At 44.2% G+C, this 23,042-nt stretch overlaps 1 protein-coding gene across 3 annotated transcripts; it reads right to left on the bottom strand.

Annotated features, from left to right (window-relative positions):
- Nucleotides 1-1,715: 1,715 nt before the first annotated feature.
- Nucleotides 1,716-19,862, bottom strand: LOC125306452 (NIPA-like protein 2). 3 transcript variants are annotated; one of them, XM_048261840.1, is made up of 12 exons: nt 17,668-18,127; nt 16,869-16,912; nt 12,060-12,128; nt 11,752-11,923; nt 7,227-7,286; nt 6,626-6,747; nt 4,838-4,934; nt 4,581-4,719; nt 3,843-3,931; nt 3,149-3,212; nt 2,948-3,042; nt 1,716-2,203 (listed from the first exon to the last, which is right to left on the bottom strand). In XM_048261840.1, exons 1-12 carry the CDS (start codon nt 17,966-17,968, stop codon nt 2,097-2,099), a joined length of 1,359 nt encoding a protein of 452 aa, XP_048117797.1. In that variant the 5' UTR covers nt 17,969-18,127; the 3' UTR covers nt 1,716-2,096. The 3 variants fall into 3 exon arrangements, with proteins under 3 accessions (XP_048117797.1, XP_048117799.1, XP_048117798.1); XM_048261842.1 differs by having other exon boundaries at nt 17,672-18,127; XM_048261841.1 differs by lacking the exons at nt 16,869-16,912; nt 17,668-18,127 and adding an exon at nt 19,533-19,862.
- Between the last annotated feature and the right edge of the window lie 3,180 nt (nt 19,863-23,042).

Genomic DNA, 23,042 nt, shown 5'->3' with positions numbered 1-23,042 from the left:
GGATGATGTCTTCACAAAGTGCATCACAAGACTACATGGTACAGACCCATGCACAGTTAATTATACCTTGCACGACATTTGGAAAAACTGAAGAACTAGTGCCTCTGTTTGAGTGTTACCTCAATCCTTTGTCTGGATTTCTAAACATTCATTTTTGTTCAGTTTGGTCTGGGTCCTGCATGGGACAGACTGCTTGGTGTGAGAGTGAACAACAGGAATGTAAGGTGTTCTGTTCACTCTCGCCACCTCTAGCATGAACATCCTCATCTTCAAACACCCAAAGGTGTGAAATGTGACTAACATTAGGTTAGAAACTTGTGTGAAAAGTGTTGTTTTTTTTTTTGTTTTTTTTTTGCACCTCATCCATTATGACATGTACCATTATCTCATGAACACTTTTTTTTCCCTAAATGCATTCAGTGCCTGGAGTTTGGGACAGGTGCCATTTGAGTTTTAGGTTTGGTTGAAATGCCCTGTGGGCACTGAGACCTTTCTCACCTACGGGACCTGCATCTGGGTCAGATGTTTTATTCAGTTGGATTATAAATAATTAGTTTTTACATGGTGTAACGGTTTTACTTTGATGAATGTGTTATGTTGGTCTCGGCACCAGATCTCTCATTTCCTGCTTCAGTGGTGGTATTCATGCTCCTGTCGCTTGTTTCCTTTTGATGTCAATAAAATCCACCTCTCTCAAACCACCTCAGCATTTTGACTGGAACATCCCTTTCAGCCTGCACTGGTAAAATAAAAAGAATGACATGAAATATGACAAAAGTCTAATCCTCAAATGTGTACGAAGTTGATGAGTTGGATTGGAAAAGTGATTAATTTATTTTTCCTTCTTGCTTTGGCCATCGTTCTCACAGCATTCAGAAAACAAGCTAATGAGTGATAGCAGTTTTGTTGTGGCCAATATTTTTTATCTAGCATAAAAACTATATATTTTTATTTATCAGTGCTGGTTTCAGAAAGTCAGTGACACTTCAAGAGATTAGTGACTGACTCGAGACATTGATTGCTATTGGTATGACTGATGATCTCCAAGATGAGATCACTTGATCATGACGCGGTTCTTTCTTTGAGCCTCAGCTCTGACCATCTCTAATCCCCATATGGTCAGCAGCTTCGGCTTCTGTGTGTGGTCCTTTAACTGTTCTGTCATCTGGTTGTTTGATGGCTTACGTGATGCCAGGTTGCTATTGCCATGCCATCTCAGAGTCCACACAGGCGCCCCGGTATGAGACTTATGCATGTGTTTGTCACTGTTTGTTTAGTTGCCATGTGATGCTGTCGTTGATGTCAGCTCCATTAATGAGCTCTGAAGGGATACTTGATGCGTGTGTGTGTCCTGCCATCGCTGGTGGCGCTGGTGGAAAATGGAATTTCCTTGCCGGCAGCAGGAGTGATTCAACGCTCCTTTCATGAAGACGAAGGAGCGGCGAGTTGGACTGAGAACGTCACCGCTGTGGTTAAGGTCACGGCTTTTATGTCCTGATCTCACTGTAAATTTCACTAGTTTGGAGCCTTCCAAGAATGGCACAACTTGGCATCAGGTCCACCTCAACTTCAGTAATATAAACACCTCAAAGACAAAATGTGAATTTAATTTTCTGTGTAAATATGATGCATGTGAATAATTTCTCCACTAGGTGGCACTAGTTAGTTAACTTTTGGAGACATCCACCAGGGAGACATCCACCAGCAACACATCATGGCATAATAACATTTTTTATTAAATTTCAGTAGAGAAGTTAATATCGCCATGACAACAAAATAATATTATTTTCTCATGAATATTTCCCTTTTTCATTGCTTGCAGAGCTCTGAGAGTGAAGTTATTGTGTTAAAGGCAAACACCAGTCAGTGTCTTAGGGTTGAGCAGCACGCACACATCACTTTCAAGTCAGCGTACTCTATCAGGGCTAGTCCTGACCCATCCTCCATCTTGCTGTCTTTACACACTCTCTCTTCTTTCAGTCATTACACATTGTCTCTCTCTCTCTCTCTCTCTCTCTCTCTCTCTCTCTCTCTCTCTCTCTCTCTCTCTCTCTCTCTGTACAGTATAGCCATGCTGTAGCCCCAGTGGTACCACTCTAGGACTCCTCAGTGTGCACTCCTCTGTTGCACATCAGCTTGGACGCCAGGGATCCGTATGAGCTGCTCTTGGTCTCTGGCTGGACTTTCTCAGTGCACCTCTTCCCTACCGAGAGAGAGAGACGGAGAGGAGTCAGTCATCACAAGGCCAGCGGCACACGGTAGTTGACATCAGAACACCTCTGGCCTGGGTCTCCCCAAACCCATTACAGCATCAGCAGCTGTGTAGAGTGGCGCTGGCGCCATGGTAACAGACATATTGTGTGGCCTTAACTAAGTAGTGTAGTGTAATGTAACTGAGGGCAAACTAGGTGTTCTAGGTAATATAGCATTGCCTGGGATTTGATTAAAAAAAAAAACAAAGGGAATACAAGAACATTGCTGAAGGAATCTCCTAATTCTTTGCAATAATAACCACAGAGTATTAAAGAAGAATGAAATAAAGAATAGAATAGAATAAAGATGACTGCTGCAGAACCATATGTAGCCTACATATATCATCGGAGGACATTTCTTCTCATTGGAAATAATGCACTTTGACCCACACACTGATATTAAAATGATCAGTATAATAATAATGTAACCACAGAGAACATGTTTTCCCAGAGTTCACAAGTCAGAGCCCGTCCTATTAGATATTCTCTGAGTGTACTTAATTTCACCAAAGATGCATCTTATGATAAACACAAGGAATTGGCTGGGTGGTGTAGTTGCCATGGTAATGAGAGCAACTGACAGAGTCTGTCATTAAGTAGATTTATAATTATACAACTAAAGTGCCAGCAGCACAACACAAAAACAACATTTTTGTACAGTTTATAAAATCCTGAAACATTTTATAATGACTCACCTGGGATTTGACCCATACTAATGAACACACGGTCAGTCTTGATTTTAGGTCTGGTTCGAGCAATCAGGAACACTCCAATGAAAGAAAGTAGACATCTGAGAAAAGAAAAGAAATATAGAAAAGTAAGAGACAAAATGGTTACACAACAGCAGTAGGCTACGGTAACCCCCAGTATCACCATGCGTTGCATTCCATACATACCCAAGAACAAACATGAGGATGTTGACTGGAGACAAGCCAAAGAATTCCTGATAGAATAAGATACCTGCAAATAGCAAGGCCAGATCAGAGCACTGGTGAGAGAGGTGTGTCATACAGGTCAGCTTCACTTATCCCCTCTATATGCCTCTGCACACATCCACACACACACACACATCTCAATACTCCTTCAGTTATGTGCTGCTGCAGATGTCTACACACAGCTTACATTTAAATGTATTCACTTAGCAAACATTTTTATCCCAAGCGACTTACAGCAAGAGAATCACATTCAAGCTGCAGTGCAGAGGAGACCTCAGCTAGGAATTACCACTGCGTCTGTCAATACTATTATTAGAGGATAAGAGTGCAGACATTATAAGTACTAGCCAGAGTGTGATAGGAGAAGTACTGTAGAGGAGGGAAGAAAGGGAGCAAAGAAAATACCTGTTATATGCTGCTTCACGTTTCTAAACTTGGTCTATATGATGTGGCATGTTTCTGAACACTATTTATACTTCTAAATGTGTCCAAGGGTCAAGGGTTTTTCCACATAAACCCTCTGCAGGACTGGGGGCCATAGCCCTCTGCCTATCTTAAGGTCTCATTTCATGACACGTTTTGGCAGCAGGAAAACAGGAAGCATGACCAGGATGAGTAACTAGATACATCAATGAAGAACTAAGAAAAAGGGTACCTGCAACTATTGCACTGGCCGTGAAGAAAACATAGTTGATGGGCACAACTTCTGTGGCATCAAACATTTTCATGGCTTGATTGAGAAACCTGTGAGGCGGAAGTGGTAAAGCTACATAATAATGTAATTATATGTAATTACAGCCACATATCATATAATTTCCCAAAAGATAACACAGTTAGCTAGAGTACCTAACCTTTCACCTGTTCACTACTGTGCTGAGGTAATCCAACATCATTACACAGCTGAACTGTAGACTCAGTTATTAAGACCGTTTATTGACCCACCTGCTGGACTGGTGTTGGATATGGATCAGCGAGTGTAGTGGGTAACAATTCGTCACTGTACGATTTTAGATGATCAAACTCTGCCTCTGTTCTCTCTGGTGTAATGCTTGCCCAGAGCAAGAGACATTATCTTTACTGATCGCTCAATAATGACCTAATGCCTGTTCCCAGGAAGATGGTAGACATGCCAGGAGCGGAGTTGTTTTAGCATTTCAGCCAGAAGATGCTCAAAGAAGTCCACTGTTCCTGGACACCGAGCGGTGATTGGCTATGGTGATTGGCTAAAGTGTTTGGCTATGGTGACTGGCTCTGGTGTTTAGCTACGGTGTTTGGCTGTGGCGATTGGCTCTGGTGTTTGGCTATGGTGATTGGCTATGATGATTGGCTATGATGATTGCTATGGTGATTGGCTATGGTGATTGGCTATGGTGATTGCTATGGCGCGACTCACTTGATCTGGAAAGCACAGGAGGCCACCATGAGGATGAACATGACGTAGAAGATGGGGTAGGTGAACTGGAGATGGTTCCCCTGAATGGACTCTGTGATCATGCCAGACACGGCTTTGACTGAGATGACCGTTACAGATGCTGTAACCACATACACACACACACACACACACACACAGATGCAGTGAGGGAGATGATTTGGGTTTGTGATGATCAACTGAGGGCATCCTCAGAGTTGTGTGTAAACGTTGGTCCTTACCAAGCAGGGCGACGAGCAACATGATGACCACAATGTGCTTCATTTTCCTGCACTTGTAGAGGTACAGCAGGATGCAGAACGCAATCACCTCCACAAACTGACAAAGAGAGACCGAGTGCGATTAACGTCACACAAACACCACACAACAAATGCTCCACTGTACATGCAGTTTAATGAAATTAATAGAGTGGAGTCTCTGGAGCACAAGAGTGGAAATAGTCTCTGAAGCACAAGACATGATGTCCCACTGATCAGCATGTATGTCATGGATCTTGGTTTATGTGACAATTGTGCTGAAAGGCAACCCCTTCCCTTAACATTGCACTCCAATGGAACCACTATGAACACAATGAAATACACAGAGATACACCAGGCAACTGACTCTGTGTAGGGTCTGTGTAGAAAGAATTGTTCAGACCGCCCTGGTGTTTAGATAGGATACAGGGACTCCTCCTAGTACTGCTGCTGTAGGCGTTGAGTGTCTAATCAGTGGTGTAGCAGTACTCAGCGTGGTGGTCTAATTGAAACAAATTACCCTGGCGGACGAGAGCAAGACGAATGAAATGTTGGAGAGCTGGCATTATTAATGAGCCTGGCCTCCGGTCGCCAGGCGAGTTCATCAGCAATCAGAACTGGGGGAATTCGGCGATGACGCACACAGCAGAGGAGAGCTATCTCTCTGAAACGTTCTTCTGAGCTGAGCCGCATCGAGGATGCAAGGGCATGCCGTCATTAAATACCTCCACACGTTCCGTTCTTCACTTCTCCAGTTTAAGTGGGTTTTTTTAATTATTGATGTGCTTTCAGCGTAGGCCCTGTCTTTTGATGCCACAAATACACACACTGAAGCCACACACAGAAGAGGTGTTTCATTTGCGCTGCCATTAGTTTCAGTGGCCTACTGTACGTTTCACACCTCCAGGTATGATCACACCTGCTGGAGGAGGTCTTGGGAGACTTTCACACGATGGTAATTTCACACTCACCTCGACTTAGCTGCTCAACTCGATCTCAGAAGCAGGGTGAGTAACACCATGATGCTACGGGCGTGACGCAGAAGGTGGGGATTTAACATGCTCCTCACTCTGGTGGTAGGATTTGGGAAGAGGAGTATGCTAATTGTGTTCCTGTGCCACAACGGTACACTAAAAAACTAACAAAACACCGAGTCATGGTTTCACCACTCAGGGAGTACACTTAGTAATGAAAATGTATTTCTGTTCAGACTGCCTATACAGTCTATAATGACAATGTAAAATGTTGTGCATCTGACTGTAAAATAATTATGGACAGCGTAGCCTATGCTCAGTCAAAAGTACAGCCACCAGAAGGAACTAAAAATGGATTTGGATTCAACCAAATATGGTCAGTTCTAGATGATTTTTTGTTTTATTTATTGCACACAACAGACAAATTTTGCCAATATGGCCGTCCAAGTTTGACTTAATTTCTTCAGAATATCACGGCACAATGATGCATTGCTGTCCATCCAAGTGAATAAATAATTACTAATCTGAGGCAGAATTAAAGAGCCATGAGCGACCAGTAGGCTACACAGTGTCAGCTCCAGGGGCAACCGGTGGCTCAGGCTCTCTCCCCTTCCCTCATGCCCTCTAGAACACTGAATGAGAGAAACCTTTTCATTACTGACTTGAATATAAATGTTTTGTTATTCTCTCCACAGGGATAATGAGAGCTGTAATGCTGCTTTGGGGGAGAACTCCCACGTGTGTGTCTGCTGCAGAAGGACATCCATCCATACCATCCAGTCATTGGTCACACACTCACAATGTAGGTGAGGAACTCCCAGCTCATCAGGCTCCTCTCCACCATGTTTGCAGTGACATGAGGGGCGAAGTGGGGGGCGAAGGTCACCAGGAGGTACGTCCCAGTGATTGCAAGAGCTCCCCCTGCAGTCAACACAAAGAGCGTGCCATTAGCCAGACACACCACGGGAGTTTATTTGTTTTTATTGGACAATAAAAGCCAACTCTAACGCAGACACAAGTATGTTAAAATTTTATTTCCTTTGTGGTTTATGGCTGCCAGAAGCATGAAAGAGATTTATTGTTTATTGAATGAGATCATCCTTGCTGTCTTCTAAATGACTAATGACTAAAGTGTAAAAATATCATTACCAACAATTTCTTTAGAACAAGAATGTCTTTTGAGGTCATTATTGTATGAGTGTTATTGATTTTGACATGAAAACAACATTTATTCAATGACCTGAACACAGCCTTCCAGTAAGCTTCATCAGAGCCCCCCTCTCTCTGTCTCCCATCCACAATAAAAAAAAAATAACATGGAGGTAAGACCAGGTAGAAACTGTGTAACCTTAGAGAAAGCAATAGCACAACTCGGGCATGCCGCTCCAACACGATCTTACCGAGCAGGTCGGAGGCGCGCAGACTCTCTTTGAGGAAAACCACGGAGATAATGGCACTGGCTGTGGAGGGGCAGAAAGAGGGGAGGAGAGAAGAGGCATGGATGAGACACTCCACTGGAGCCAAATAACACCAGCCATCACCACCAGGGAGCCATGTAATATCTGTTACACTTGGCAGGCTCAAGTGAGAGGCAGAGCTGCTTTTCTAATGGGAAAATGGATTGTGGTTCAGGAGGTGACAGTTTCCATTTCATCCAACCGCACCGCTTTTGGCAACAAACCCACTCGAATGGGGGGAATCTGTTAAGTAAAAACGCAGTGAATGGGAGGGCATTTGTCACTGCCATATGGGATATAGGGTTTTTATATGTCAAAACAGGTTCCAAACTGTTTTTTTTTTTTTATATCATATAACTGAACAAACAATGGAGTTAAAAACTTCTTGAGATATGAGAGGCATACTGGGACTTCTGTGTGCACACTGTGCTGATCTATGATGGATGCTGGGAGGCTACACAAAATGTGCACAGTAGGGGACAGAATGCTCATTTTAAAAATCAAACCAAACGAGATACAATCTCTCCAAAGCACCCTCAAACGAGACCTGCGAGAGCTGTTAGTGCCATAAAAGAGCTGCTCAAACTGTTGACATAAACAGTCTCGATCAAATCAACTTCATATTAAAATATAAAATTCCTATAAAAACAATCTTATTCACATTAACTGGGATTGGTCACAGTAGAGGAGGGGGCGATGAAGTGGATTAAAACCACCAGGAGACATGGGGGGGTAGTGTACAGAGGAAATGAGATTGTCCACACACAAACAACTATCAACTGTTACCAACTGGGGCCTGTTGCACAAAAGCAGAATTAAGACATCCGGGATAAGTTACTGAGCTGCGCTCAATGAATCCAAAACAAGAACGTACAGGCTTAATTGGTTGCACAACGAGCAAGCCAAGATGAGCAGACACGGATTCATCAAGCCAGGTGAAACCTATCCTGGATAAGTGTGCGCTCACGGCTCCCTCAAATAGACCCCACCACCGATCACAGATTCACCATGGCAACAAGAGCGGCTTCATTGCTTCTTCTACGGTGTGAAGTAGGTAGATAGCCTTCTCACAACAGCAACAAACAGCAACACCTCTGTTAAGGAGAATATTGCAACTAGTTCCGCGACCACCACGCGTGAAATGGTTAGGCGTCACATGACAGGTCGGGAATGGCGAGTACGTAAAAGTTAATTAATGATCACAAACGTTTAAATAATGACAGTGGGTCTAGGTATATGTGATACCAATGTGTAGTGGGCAGTGGAATAACTATTGGTTTCCGTTTGTGGTGACTGCTGACTGAGATAAGGGATGAGATTAAATAGATCCTGGAATTTAGCCTGGTCTGGAGCAGGCTAGCTCCACAGAATAAATCGCCATGGTGATTTATACCATAACATATCCTGCTGCCCCTTATCCCACTTTTGTGTATCCCGGCTTAATCCCTTATCCTAGTTTTGTGCAATAGGCCCCTGGAGCACACTCTCCACACACATAACAACCTGCACGACCACATGCCAGGGCAGACTGGTGATACAGTTCATCTCAGTGGCTACAAAAGACAGCAGGAACAGAGCACACAGTCTGGGTGAGGGGCTCACCATGGCTTAAAGACTGGCAAAGCTGATGAGACACTTGTTGGAGTGAACACGCAGGAGAAAGCCGTGACAGTGCACTGTTCCACAGCCACCATTCGCATGTAGCCGCCAGTAATGATCATCAGTGCATTAGGACCAGTTACGCTAGGACAAACTCGTCATTAATTATTCACCCGGCTCGTTTGGCACACAGGCACAGAACAACGATGTTTCTCACTTTTCTTTTTTCCAACCCCCTCGGAACAAGGAGGTTCGGAGAGGGTAACCATGGCAACGTCACTTGCAGTACGGCAGTGGGAAGGTTGTTAATAGCGGGGTCACTGGAGCTACAGGAGGGTCAGAAGGGACTTCAGCCAGCGCGAGCGCTAACGCGCTACATCCATCAGCCAAGGCCACTCCATGTGGCTCTCTAGCCTGTCACTCTCATGGGTTATGTGTGTTGGAGAGACAGTACATATGGCTGTGTGGGAATCACACAAACCAGACCAACCATTCTTGTAGTGCCTGGTAATGTCAGCTCAGCTCACTCACAACACACAAGCTGTTGTTCTATGTATTGTTTTGCAACCCCTTACATTTCAGTGTCTTTTGGTTCTCTGTTTTTTTTATTTCCATTAGGGCTGACGTGGACGCACTCATCAATGAGGAAAATGAGCAGTGAGCAGATAACAGATCGCAGTGTGACAGACAGACACCAGTCACGTGCTGTGAACGCTTCATAGTGTCTGTTCAGCCAACACTCAGCTCTCTGTTCCAGGTGACACCAGACAGTCGACACTGAACAGAGTTGAAGTCACACAACAACACAAACTCTGAGTCAAATCTGTGGCTCCCCTTATATAAAACTGTCTTTCTTTTCTGTGCAGTCTTTTGTCTCCAGCTGAATGCAGTGGCCTTTCGGATGTAAGCAAAATGTCTGACGTCTTATCTTTGCTTCGCCTACACGGAGCCATGTCATGCCATGACTATGCTGGAGACACAATGCAAAGGCAGTCAGTAAGCACAGCGTTCAATTACTAACGGGCAAGTGGAAATAAGGAAAACACACTCACTCACTCACTCTCACACACACATACCACACACACACGCACACACTCACACATACACACACACATGCACACACACACACACACACACAGAAACACACAGACACACAAACACACACACACAGACACACGCACGCACACACACACACACACACACACACACACACACAGACACAAGCACGCACACACACACACACACACACTCACACACACAGAAACACACACACACACACACACACAGAGACACATACACACACACACACACACACACACACACACACACACACGTCTGAGCTGATGGGTCTCGCCTCCACCCTTTGTGCGAGAGATGCGAGTAATTGCTCTCTGTACGTGGCTCAGAGGTGTCGGCTGCGGAGCAACGCAGGTGCAGCAGCAGACAGCTCCATGACAAGAATATGATTAGGCCCTAATGTGCCCTCCTCTATCACCAGCAGGCCTGCCTGCCATCGGGGGGGATCCAACCACGCCAGGGCCAATGCAGCAGACGATGGGAGAAAGCTGGAAGTCGTGTTTGATGGTGGTGGCGGCAGGGGAGGGTGTCGCACTCTCTCTCGCTGAATGGCTTTCTGGTTTCAGCAGGATAAGAGCAGCTGTTCTTTGCTCCAGGGTCTCCCGGGGTGCTACTCTGTCAGCGCAAAGTGTGTGTGTGTGAGTGTGTGTGTGTGTGTGAGAGAGAGAGTGTGTGTGTGTATGTGTGTGATGTCAACCCCTCTTCTGCTCACTCTCGCTCAGAGCCTCCTCTATGTTGCATCAGTCCCTTATTCATGAAGGGAGACAGCTCTGGTCTTTAAGAAGAGCCGCTGCAGGGTGCTGGGACACACACACACACACACCCAACTCAGCTGGGTGTCAGTCACAGCAGGATCCAGGAGCACTTTCACACATCTCTTAAGCACACAATACAAGACGCAGATCTTTAAGCAGTGCTGCCCGGTAATCCCAGCATGATGTTCTTGATGTTCTGATTGATTTAAGTTTGTTGATGTAAACCTTGTTGCCAAATATCAGTGCCAAACAACGTCGGTCAGTAACACTGCATTGCTCAAAAAACTGCCCTATGTATACTCAGCTTTAGACAGGGTGTGGATATAGAAAGGATCTGGCTTGGGTTTGGGTTGGGTCCAGTGGATCCGGCAACTCCACATCAGATCAGGGCCAGACTCATCACAGACTCAGCTTCTCTCTAGATCAATTTAATTCTTTACCACCAACTATTAGGCAAAACAGCATCTGAGAATGAGCTTGACTCAGACATTACAACATTAGCCTAGCAGGCTAAATTCTCTCGCGTCATTAATTAGCCTTCACCACAAATGGCTTTCTGGTGACTAATGGTTTAATTCCCCAGGGTTGATGACTTTAAAAAGCACATCTGTGGATGGCAAGCCGCCAGAGGCACCAGGCCCAGCTGAGGTCTAATAATAGGCCTCATTAATACAGGTGACTCAACAATGTCACTACCAACAGGAGTCACAGGTGACGTGCAAACCTGCAGCAGTATTTAACCTGCCATCACTCGGTTGGCTCAGAACACCTGCTGGTTAAGATGGGACGGAGCTGGGCTGGAATTCTGCTGTGCCATTGGTTGGAAACAACCTCATCCACGATCCTTATTGGTTGAGGTATTAACACAGGATGTCCAGGCATGACAGTGGTGAAAGTGGGGGGAATGGGATAGGGTCAAATTTAATCTCTGCTGTGTGATTGGCTGCTCATAACATTAGGCAGATCTTCGATTGGTCCGTGTGTATCCAGGCATTGAGCATTAGCCAGAGGCGTGGCGGTGAGGGAGCGCTGTTTACCTATAACAGAGACGCAGCCCAGGGGTGCGATGAGAGAGGCCGGGGCGAAGCCATAGGCTGCAAAGTTGCCCAGCTCCCCCAGGCCCATGAGGGAGATGCCCAGCCACCACAGCGCACTCTTATAGTAGGGCTGACTGGAGCCCCGCTGGGACTGCCGCACATGGGTGTACTTCTGCAAACACAAACAAACACACAACACCAAATTAAATGGCATGGTTGTATACAGGAATCATACTTATCCATCAATCAATAATCATACATACTACCATTAACATCACTAGTGAAGACACTGGCATTCCAAATCATACCTGGATATTTAAAGATATGCTGATCAGAAAGTTTCCACATATTGCAATGATGATTCCTTGGGTGTATGTCTATAAAGGAGAGGCACAGTGAGTACAAGGAGAGGCAGTGATTAGTCAACTGAAGACACTCCAGACGCTCCATCTCTCCCATCTCTCTCTCTCTCTCTCTCTCTCTCTCTCTCTCTCTCTCTCTCTCTCTCTCTCTCATGTCTCCCTCATTATCTCCTATGAGAGTGCAACCCAGAGCAGCAGCCGAGCTACTGTTGCTCATATGCTGTCTGTCAGTCTGAGCAGGTCCCTGAGGAAGTGGCACAGAGAGATGCAAGCTGTCAGTTCTGACAGAGGGCTCCATTAGCTCTTGGGAAGGTTTTGTAGCATGTTGGGTGATTCAACACAACATCCTGTACTTATAACTTATACATCTCATGTGGTTCACACACACACACACACACATACAAAGTATGCATACATATACATACACACAACTAAAATAAATGCATGCACATGCCTACACACACATTTGAATGACTCATTCATTCACCACATGTAATGAGCCACTGATACAGCCTTGGTAACACGGCATGTGAGCGAGATACACCAACATTAACAGCAGCATTAGCACGGTTCTATTGCTATTGCCAGCTTAGCGCCCCAGGAAACGTGGAGGAACTATCAAGAGGTTTCCAGCAGCCATAATTGCAACATAATTGATGAAGCGTAAATGAGATAATTTGAGAAACCAGCTGTTTCAAAGCGCTTCTAGACTCCCGATCCCCCTCACCCCACCCCTACCCTAACCTCCTGCCTGCAGCAAATCCAATTTGGCCAATTCATAGGCAAGATGGGTGGGTGAATTCATACATGGGAATGAAAGAAGCTATGAGGGAACGGATATGTGGAGGAATTACGGATACGGGGGGAGCGGTGAAGAGGTCTGGAGAGAAGAAGCAGCTGCCCAACTCATCCCAGAACCTCCCATTAAAGCAAACAGGAGAATCAACAAACTCCCACCGTAATCAGAGCCCTGGTTCTAACTCCCACCGTAACCAGAGCCCTGGTTCTAACTCCCACCATAACCGGAGCCCTGGTTCTAACTCCCACCGTAACCAGAGCCCTGGTTCTAACTCCCACCGTAACCAGAGCCCTGGTTCTAACTCCCACCATAACCGGAGCCCTGGTTCTAACTCCCACCGTAACCAGAGCCCTGGTTCTTACTGGCGGCCTGGCACCTGCTCACCATTACCTTCTCTACTGGGACATGTTCTCCGCTTAGGGCTGGGTGACATGACATCAAATCAATTATATTTTTTACACTCCCTAGACAGTCATCAGATCAGGTGGAGTAAATAGCAAAAATAACAGAAACTGTGTTACAGTATAATCTGCTCAGACCCAGGCTTGTTGGCTTAGCTTTGCGTCATTCATGCCACCAGCTTTAAGTGAACTCAGACTAGTGTTAGTAAGACAGGACGGAGGCATGAAACTGAACACAAAGTAGTGTTTTTTTTAAGGGGACAGTTCATGAATGTACGCATGCATTGAGGAAAGTATTCTAAATGTTGGTTTCAGTACATTTTTGGTTAATTGCCCAGCCATAAAAATAAAAATATGGCGGAAATTGGCAGCATGTTGTGGAGTGCCAAACAGAGTTCCCTCAAAATAGACTAGGAGAGTGTACCGAGTGAAACATATCATCTAAGAATACACACACCATGACTAACAGCAGTGTCATAGTGATGCATTTGTGTTTATTCTTAGATTATTCAGTCCCTGTGATCTTGTGATTTCATAAATTCATGTACACTAAAGGATTCCCTGCATTTTGTCATTTGCAAAATCATAGATTTTCTGCATTATTTGTAGTGGATTTTATTAACCTCGAAATCACCACAATTTCACAGTTTTGGATAAACATGCTGTCACTACTGTACATGCTTTCTATTTATTGCTTCTTAGATGCTTATTGCTTGCCCACTGCCAAACATAAACAGCACAGCAGTAATTACTTATCAGTCGATAGCACAAAGAGCACATGCTGCTAGTCCAAGCAGCACATTTGAGTATGTCTACACGACACACACACATACACATGTCCAAAATTTCCCCTGGAATTTCCCTTGGGGATCAATAAAGTATCTATCTATCTATCTATATATCTAAAATACACCTTGTGTACAATGCACACAGTTTCACACAAATAGAAACCCCAACTATCCAAGACTGCAGTTGTTTATAGTCTACAAGAGAGAGAAGTGACATTAAGCACTGATTATAGTACAAACTGCCACACAAATACACCATGATATACACACACATCCTTAGCATATCCTATTACAATATGTGTCAAGTCCCATCACTAAAAGACTGTATACTGTGTGTTATCACAGCACATGAGAGCGACACAAATTCAAGACAACAGGCATTGCCCATTGGCACATAAAAATGACTGTGATGTTTACACATCTCATCATGGCCATTTAAGACCATATCTCTCAGGGAATGGACAAATGGCACCTAGCAAACCATAAAAGTCTATTTATGCCACACTTATGGTTCATGTGGACCTTTTGGTTTCAAGGAAGCATTTGTCACACTTCCCACGGGCAGTGCAGAGCCCTTTTAAATGTGCCAAAGCATCGCTTTGATGCTTTTCTCCACCATAATGGCAGAATAAACAATCGCCCTCCCGACAAGATGAGCGTTACAGCTGGAGTAAAACAAACAAAGAGCCAAGCCTGACGACCTGCCATTTCAGTAATCAATTCAGAGCGAAGCACGGACAAATGACACCATACGCCGTGCATCAAATCCAATCTACTGCACAGCGCCTCTGATGCCGCCACGGGTCAATGCACAGCTAATCTCAAAATCTGACTGAGGATATAAAGGGCATCATGTGTCTTTTGGCCAAGTCTTCATTCTATGGACACGGAACAGGTGGAACGACCCGCCCCTGCAGTAAACACAACAAATGGATGGCTGTGACAGGAGTCACCTGGGAGCCATCGGCCTTCTAATCAACAATCCCAGAAGTCCCTGGGCCCTGGAGAGCGAGCAGCCTGCCATAGATACTTATACTGGCAATAGATGGTGATGCTGTGACCTTACTGGGTGAGGTGAGGGGAGAAAAAACATAAATAGGTAGAGCAAGGGAGAGGAAATTATAGAGAGAGAAAGAGTCTCTATGCCTATCGCTCAGTGAGATTGTGAATTCATTGTTGTTGTTGTTGTGTGTGTGAGTGTGTGTGTGTGTGTACTCATGTGTATATAATCCAATATGCGTGGGGTTATACATGCACCGCATGGCATACCACACATCACCCAAGAGCACAAAATCAACGCACTCTGTCTGCTACACACAAATGAGCTGCTACAGTGAAGTCTCAGCCCAGGCCAAATCGCTGACCTGAGGGTCAAAATATTCACTCAACTCACAGGGCAGACTTCTACTCATTTGTTTACTGCTGTTTACCACTTGCTAAACTCCTAAACAACCTACACAAGCAGCAGTAGCTTCTCCTGTCCATCCAGGTACAAACTCAGCTGTAAAAGCATTGGCATTGTTTCTAGGCTCTGGGACTGCAGCTAAAATAAACTGCCATCATGTCTCTTCAAACAGAGCCAGTCTTCTGGACAGGTTTCTGTGCTGCTGTTGGCAGCGGACAGGACTAGCTTTCCTGTTCCAGGAAGAGGGTGTGCAGAAAACAGGATCACAGACTGGGAGTGGCCACTCCACACTGGCCCACTTGGCAAACATTACCCTGCTGGATAAGCACTCAGAGGAGCAACCGGATGGACCAGTGTGATACTATAACCAGAGAGGGTTGAAGTGGAAGAAACTAATCAAGGATCTTTGCTATAACAGACACATTATAAATACATCTATAACTTTGTAATTACCAGAAGTTTTTATCCAAAGAAACTAGAAATCATATCCAGGATGTTGGTGTTGTTAGCAACGTACTGCTCTAACAGATGAGCTACAGGATCATATTCAATTTGATGCTCAGTCAGGAAGGTTTATCTCAAGGAAACATTTTGCAAATTCGAACAAGCCATAGCACTTTCACAGAATGAAATGGTGTCTTAACACAGATCTCACAGAAATGTTGTACTGAGCTCATTTATAGTAAGCTTTAAGAAAAAATTGTGCCCTCTCTTTGATTGCAAACCTGACACCGAAGCATAATAATGTCCATCATTCATTGCTTGTGGTCGCCACATCTGTATGAAATGTTAATCACATTAAAATGCATCCCTTTTCACCAGTGGACTAATCCTGTAACACATTGCTTCAGTGCAAATGGCCTCTTCTGGCTCCAAATAAGCAGCAATTGAGTAACATCCTAAACAAAATACATCCACCATATGCTTGTTGCAGGAAATAAAAGGGTCTCTGTTAGTCCAAACAAACAGCAATGGGCGTTACACAATGCTGGTGGGCTCCACTCTCTCACAACAGTGACAGTGTTGTCTTGAAATGCCATATGCCATCATATCTGTTAGCACGGCCCTTCTCTCTTTCCAAAAGCACTGATTAGCCATGTGAGAGGCATGTGTATTTTGTATTCTGTATTGTATTATGATTTGGTATTTTGCTATTATTCATATGTAATCATTTGTAAAGCACTTTGGGTCAACCCTGTTGCGTAAAATGTGCTATATAAATAAATTGACTTGATTTGACATATTGGAACATTTGCTGTGTGTTGTGTTTTAGCTCAGCCAGCTTGCTAATGTTGCTGTGTGTGTGTGCTGTGAAAGCGCAACAGGTTGATATTATAATGTGTGAATCAGACACAAGGATACCTCCATGCTGAGAGGTGTCTTCAGCTGTGGTTCCCAGGAAGCACCTGTAAAAAGGCTGTGTGCTTGGTGCACACACACACACGCACACACACAGTCAGAACAAGCTAGATATGAGCACTCGACTGTCCTCTGAAACGAAAACAAAGGCAGGAGAGGAGGGAAAAAAAAACAAAAAACAGCAAACGCTGGTGAAAAAGAAGACATTTCGATCACTCCTGAACTAGAGTGCTTCTCTTTGCAGGTGAGCTCTGGAGCTCTGGAGGACAACAGAAATAAATCAGGTGCAAATGTGATCAGATTATCCATGAAGCTTGAGCATCAGGTCAAACAGTCAAACTGGCCATTAATCTCCGCTCTTTCTTTGGTTTACTAAACAGACCTTCAATGACCTTGATACCTCTGAAGATTTATTTCAAAGGTAACTAGATTGTTGCATCGTTCTCTGCATGAAACAAGAGAGACTGAAAAAACAGGGGAGACTGTTACTACATACCCCAGCACACTTTTCCCCATACCAATGATATACTAATGATGTCCAACATTCATATATAATGCCATTCTCCTCGTCAACATACAATATTCTTTTTTTCCATCAACTGACAGTAAAGACTTAAAGTTAAGTTCACTTCACTGACCGCAATATCAGTAACGAGCAATGATGCCATGACCAGAATCCCCCTACCCACCCCTCCTCCCTTGTCATGCCTAGTCGTCCCAGCTATGACTTCACCTCCGCTGCTGTGGATGAGTCACCCTCATGCCCTGCCTTGCTGCCTGACTCTGAGCTAACGTTACATACATACGGCACGCCAGACGTTGTCCACGCGGGCGCAGACAGTGAGAGATAGATGCCGCAGAAGGGGCTGAGGCGGAGGCAGAGGTAGCGAGACCGCGGCTCTTTCGCCAGTGCCCAGCAGAGACGCAGCGCAGGGTGCCGGACAGACAGGCTGGCCCTTTGTGCTGGGGGGACAAAGATGATTTGTGCTCCGGGGTGGGGCGATTTGCGCCCAGGGGCGGCTAAGGTCTGACGAAAGATGGGGGGGTGTATGGAGCGGTCTGGTGAGAGCTGAGAGGCTGTTTAAGAGGGACAGTGATGCCATTCTTTCTCCTGCCCAGCCCTACGACCCCTACAGTGGGAGGCCCCGTGGGTCAGTTCTCTTGTGTTATTGTTTGTACATGAGAAGCTAAATGTGCCTCAAGAAATTGTGCAGACACAAAGACCAGGACAAATCTGTGACTGTGTTTGTGTGTGTTTGTGTGTGTGTGTGTGTGTGTGTTTGTTTGTGTGTGTGTGTGTGTGTGAGTATGAGAGAGAGAGAGAGAGAGAGAGGGGAAGATAGCAACTGAGAGAATGTATGTGTCTTTGTGTGCTTGTCAGTTTGTCTACAATAAGGGAGACTATACAACACACAGCCAATCACATCTCAAGATGTCCCAACAGCAATAACCACAGCCAATCACATCTCAAGATGTCCCAACAGCAATAACTCTCCCCAGAAAAGAAATGCTGGTGGTTTTGTTTGTTTATGAATCAGCTGATAAAATGCCACTCAGCATGCATAGTACTACAGCAAGACTCATCTACAAGCTCCAGACTGAAAAATGTAAATGCAACACGTGGGCAGAATTCACAAGTACCACAGCGGCTGTTTGTAGGCAACACTGTGCACACTGCACAGTGCTCGTGGCAACGGCAGAGAGAAGGACAGCTCCATCGTAGTGCCATTAGGAGTGAGCACACATTACCCCCCACACACACACACACACACACTCTACTACTAAGCGCTACACAACAGGGCTATGTTCCTGAATCCCAGGTTCACAGGCATATCTACTGAATATACATCACATGCAGAGCCACTTTTATCCACTGCCACTTACTCAGTGAGTACCTACTGAGACACTTCAGTCAGAGCTGCCAATGAATCAGAGATTTCTGGTGATCAAACAGATGTTCAGAGCAGCACAAAAACTTGACTTCTGATGTCAGTCTGGGATAAAGGATAACTGCAGGAATGCAAGGGGAACAGTTGAATTGAAAAGTAGAACATTGTTTCTCAGACAAAAAAGTGCTATGTTTGGACAGTCTTGCAGGATGAATGGATACAAATAAATGATAGATGTGCAAGGCTTGAAACGGAAGTGAATATATACTCTCAGTGGAATGACTGGGTGCTATTTCGCCCTTCACACTGGCAGACAGCTGAAGCTTGTGGTTTACATGAAAACCAATGAGGGTTTATTATGATTATGGCTAATGTTGTCAACACTGTTATCATTAATTTTTTGAAGTAGAAGAATATCAATTACAAGGTAGGCTAAACTCACTGTCAAAACCGACACCTTTTAAGATAATATTAGCCTATATGAAACAAACTTATATTCATATTTCCAAGTGGACATGCATGAATTATTAACTAATGCAATTATCTGTCAGTCATCCATCAATTCATGACTGCACAGAATTGTCGCTTTATAATTCACTTGTTTCACTTTTGCATTTATCTGACTACATAAGTTACCTTTGCATATTGCCTAATTACATTAATTCAATAAATATACTTGTCTTAAAAATGTAGATCAGGCTATCTGCATAATAAATGCTAAAATTAAGTTAGCACTCATTCTGTTCACAATTGTTATATGCAAGATGTTCCTCTTTACCCCGTAAGCATTCTCCCGTATTGCCCGAAGCGGTTCCGTTTGTGAGATATTGTCGAGTGTGTTCTGCGAAAACAATCCATCTGTCGAATTCGCCATTTTCCCTTCCAATTATGTGGCACTTTCTTTTCAGTCAAGGAGATGACTTTGCTGAAGTCTACACTACATTCTCCCTGGGTAAGTTTGAAACCAACTTTTCAACTTCCAGACATCTTCAGTTGCCCAAGGGAGTCTAGGCTAGAAGCGCTCTCCCTTTCACAAGTGTGGCCAGTTGCCGAGGTCAAGGCTAGTGGGCGTGTACAGGTTAGTCACTGCCCGGATGCGAGCGAGGTGTGGTGGTGAGTTGTGATGATTAGGGAGGAGGAGGTGCCAGGTCACCGTGGTTTAGCCTGGGCGTCTGGACGTCAGGTCTCTCGTGTCGCTTCGCTTCATCTGCCCTCGTCAGCTCATCCAAATGTACATGTTCCGTGTATGCATTTAGGTCTCCGGCTGAATTTTTTTGTCTCTACCAGGAGTGGAGTAGCATACAGTAGCCATCGTGGTGGTGGTTAACTGTCCTGTTGAGCTTGTCTTACCAGTTTGAATGAAAACCATTAACTGATGTGAAAATGTCCATAGTAAACACAATGAGGAAGTTTTGCATTGTTAAGCTGCCAAGTTATTGAGCTGGGCTGTTTTATTCCTTATCGCCACTGCGCACAAGGAAGGGCCTCAGCAATATAATAACATGCATTGCATTGTGTGCAAGATCGAAGAGGCTTAGTTTAGACCATATCTTATAATTCCTCGTCTACATCGAAAAAAGTTTCTTTGGAACACGTCCTCCCCGTAATAATGCAGGGGAACTTGTGAATAATGCTTTGTGAATTTCTGTGTCAATTGTCTTCTATTAGACACAAACAACCAAAGCAGTCCATATGTCCATTGTCCACTCTGCCCAAATTTAACTTTAGAGTCTCCATCTAGTGGACAGTACTTGTAGACGACAACGCGTCGGTTTAACGCTTCTCAACAAGTCAGTGAGACACAGGGTTGTACCCGGCCCGTAGTGTTTCGTGCATTATAGGGCGATTCTCAAGTTTTCAAGTATCCATGGCATGCAGTCATTTCCATTTAGGTCTACTCATATTTAACAGCACTCGCTGTGTGAATACTAGATATCGTATGAAATAGTAATTATACAAATCCGCAGCCGAACCATTTAGTACCGGTAGGCTACTACAGTAAATCACTACATGAGGGGAACGAGCAAAAAGCTTTGCTTCACGGACAGCATGTAGGCCACGGCGCACCTGCCCTCTTTACCCGAAGGTGATTACGCCATAGCCTTTTGTTTCGTTGAATAGGTCTCTTTTAAGCAAATGGATGAATGAGCGATGATGTGGCTTCCCTTCAAATCCAGCTCATTCTGAGGTAGGCCTATGTTGTGAATATGGAGAGCTGCGCGCACACAGTTGGGAAAACTAGGCCGATGTAGGCCAGTATATTATTGTGTAGGTACCCTGTTAATTAAGAATGTTAAAACAGTTTGTTTGCGAAATAGGTACATTTAGTATATTATTGGATTATAGGACACATTTTTTTTTTTTTTTTAAAGCAAAATGAATTGCTCAAAAGACACATGGTCATTCAATAGTCGAATTCTAGACTTAAATGCAGACAGCAGCATCAAACTGACTCGCTGACAATTTATGGCAGCGGTGTGCGAGCAGAAGTACAGGAGACAGCCTCATTTCCCAGACATGTGTGTGAGTAATATGACTTAGCCTAACAGTTTTCTTTTACGGCACATATAAATCAGTTTCCATCTCATTTGACTGATTCACTCCACAGGTCCCGAGGTCTTGGCATGCATTCAGAGCAGAACATATGGCTGGCTTTATTGACAACATCAATCATCACGCTAGCCTGATCACATTGGCCTAATGGTTAAAAAATTCTCCCAGGCGTGGAGGTCATATCTGGAGGACCACCTGATGATTATCATAACCAATGGCGGCCAACTTATTCCCGACCGTCGTCGAGTAGGCTAATCTTGTAACTCTTCTTGGAAAGAATGTAACGAAAAAGGACAAGAGATACAGAGAGGCAGAAGGCAGGGAAAGAAAGAAGGGTTCTGACCATACCTGTCAACACTCCCGTTTTTCCCGGGTTTCTCCCGTATTTCAAGGTCATCTCCCAGCACCCTCCCGTTTTGTTATTTCTCCCGGAAAACTCCCGTAATTTGCATGGCCATCAAACATCATTTTAAAATCATTGATCCATTCAGGTTGCCAGATTGTGTATGAAATACACCCTACACATACACGATAACTTACTTTGAATTTCAACCGTTTTGTCATAGGCTAAAACCTGGCAACCCAAAACCCAAAGCGGGTGCCAACTGCGCAGCCTGAGTCTCGTCGTAAGCAAGCGGGCTAGTTGAATGGCCTACTCCAGAACTAGCTGTTGTGAAATTGTTGGGAATTTAATTGATTAACAAATCACATAAACTGTTATTGAGTGTTGTTGATACACTGAACTTGTTCCCTCGGAACCAAATCTGACAACAAGCAGCTTTGGAGTTTTGGAAGGAGGCAGGCAGCTGGTGGATACATAACTGGCATGCGTAAGGTAATGGTAAGGTAAAAGCAACGACCGAAATGCAGTGTTGAAACACGTGTATGAAACGTATTAAATATGCAAACACAGATCCGGTATAAACACTGACCCCCGGAAAAAAATCTCCCGTTTTTGGAAAGCTAAATGTTGACAGGTATGGTTCTGACATATTCACACACACACACACACACACACACACACACACACACAGACATAAAATAATCATATCATCATGATGAATGAAATGTAAAATGAAATGATGGATTTTATAGAGCACGATGAAGTGCAGGGCTCAAGTCCCCCATATGTTCAACTCGAAGTTTCGCTCCTGGGCTCTGTGAGTGCAGATATGTGTATATAGGCCAGTCAGACTCCTACGCCTCTGAAACATGAACATACTCTGCTCTGCAGGCGTGATAAAAGATACAAACATGGACAGGCATGCGCAGAGAGGGTAATCTTGACATAACTCTTTTCGCTGCAGGATGATATAGGACAGGAAATAATCCCAGTCAGTCAAGAAGTCAAGAACTTCAGTCTTCAACAGCCATTAGGTCAGTGATCCTCAATATTTTTTACACAAGAGCCACATTGGCAGTGCAAAATCAAAACAGAGAGCCACTTTTACGACAACATACTAACTCATCTTTGCAAATGTGCATTTCTACATATAATATATAATATATAATATACATTCTAATATAAATATATATAAATAAATATCCCAGAAAAAAAGAAATAACACAGCCAATATAGCTAAATATATACAGCCAAGGCTTAATAACTTCCTTTCACCTTCATTATTTGGGTGAAGGGAGAAGTATAATTCAGATGTTTGCGTTTTTGTAGTGCAGTATTGTATGTTTATGAAGCACATTTGAAAAAATATATTGGCTGTGTTACCACATAGCC

This window comes from Alosa alosa, chromosome 13 (genome assembly GCF_017589495.1).
Source record: "Alosa alosa isolate M-15738 ecotype Scorff River chromosome 13, AALO_Geno_1.1, whole genome shotgun sequence".
NCBI classification, from domain to species: Eukaryota; Metazoa; Chordata; class Actinopteri; order Clupeiformes; family Clupeidae; genus Alosa; species Alosa alosa.
The sequence above is the reverse complement of the archived record's forward strand: the minus strand, read 5'-3'. Positions and strand labels throughout refer to the sequence as shown.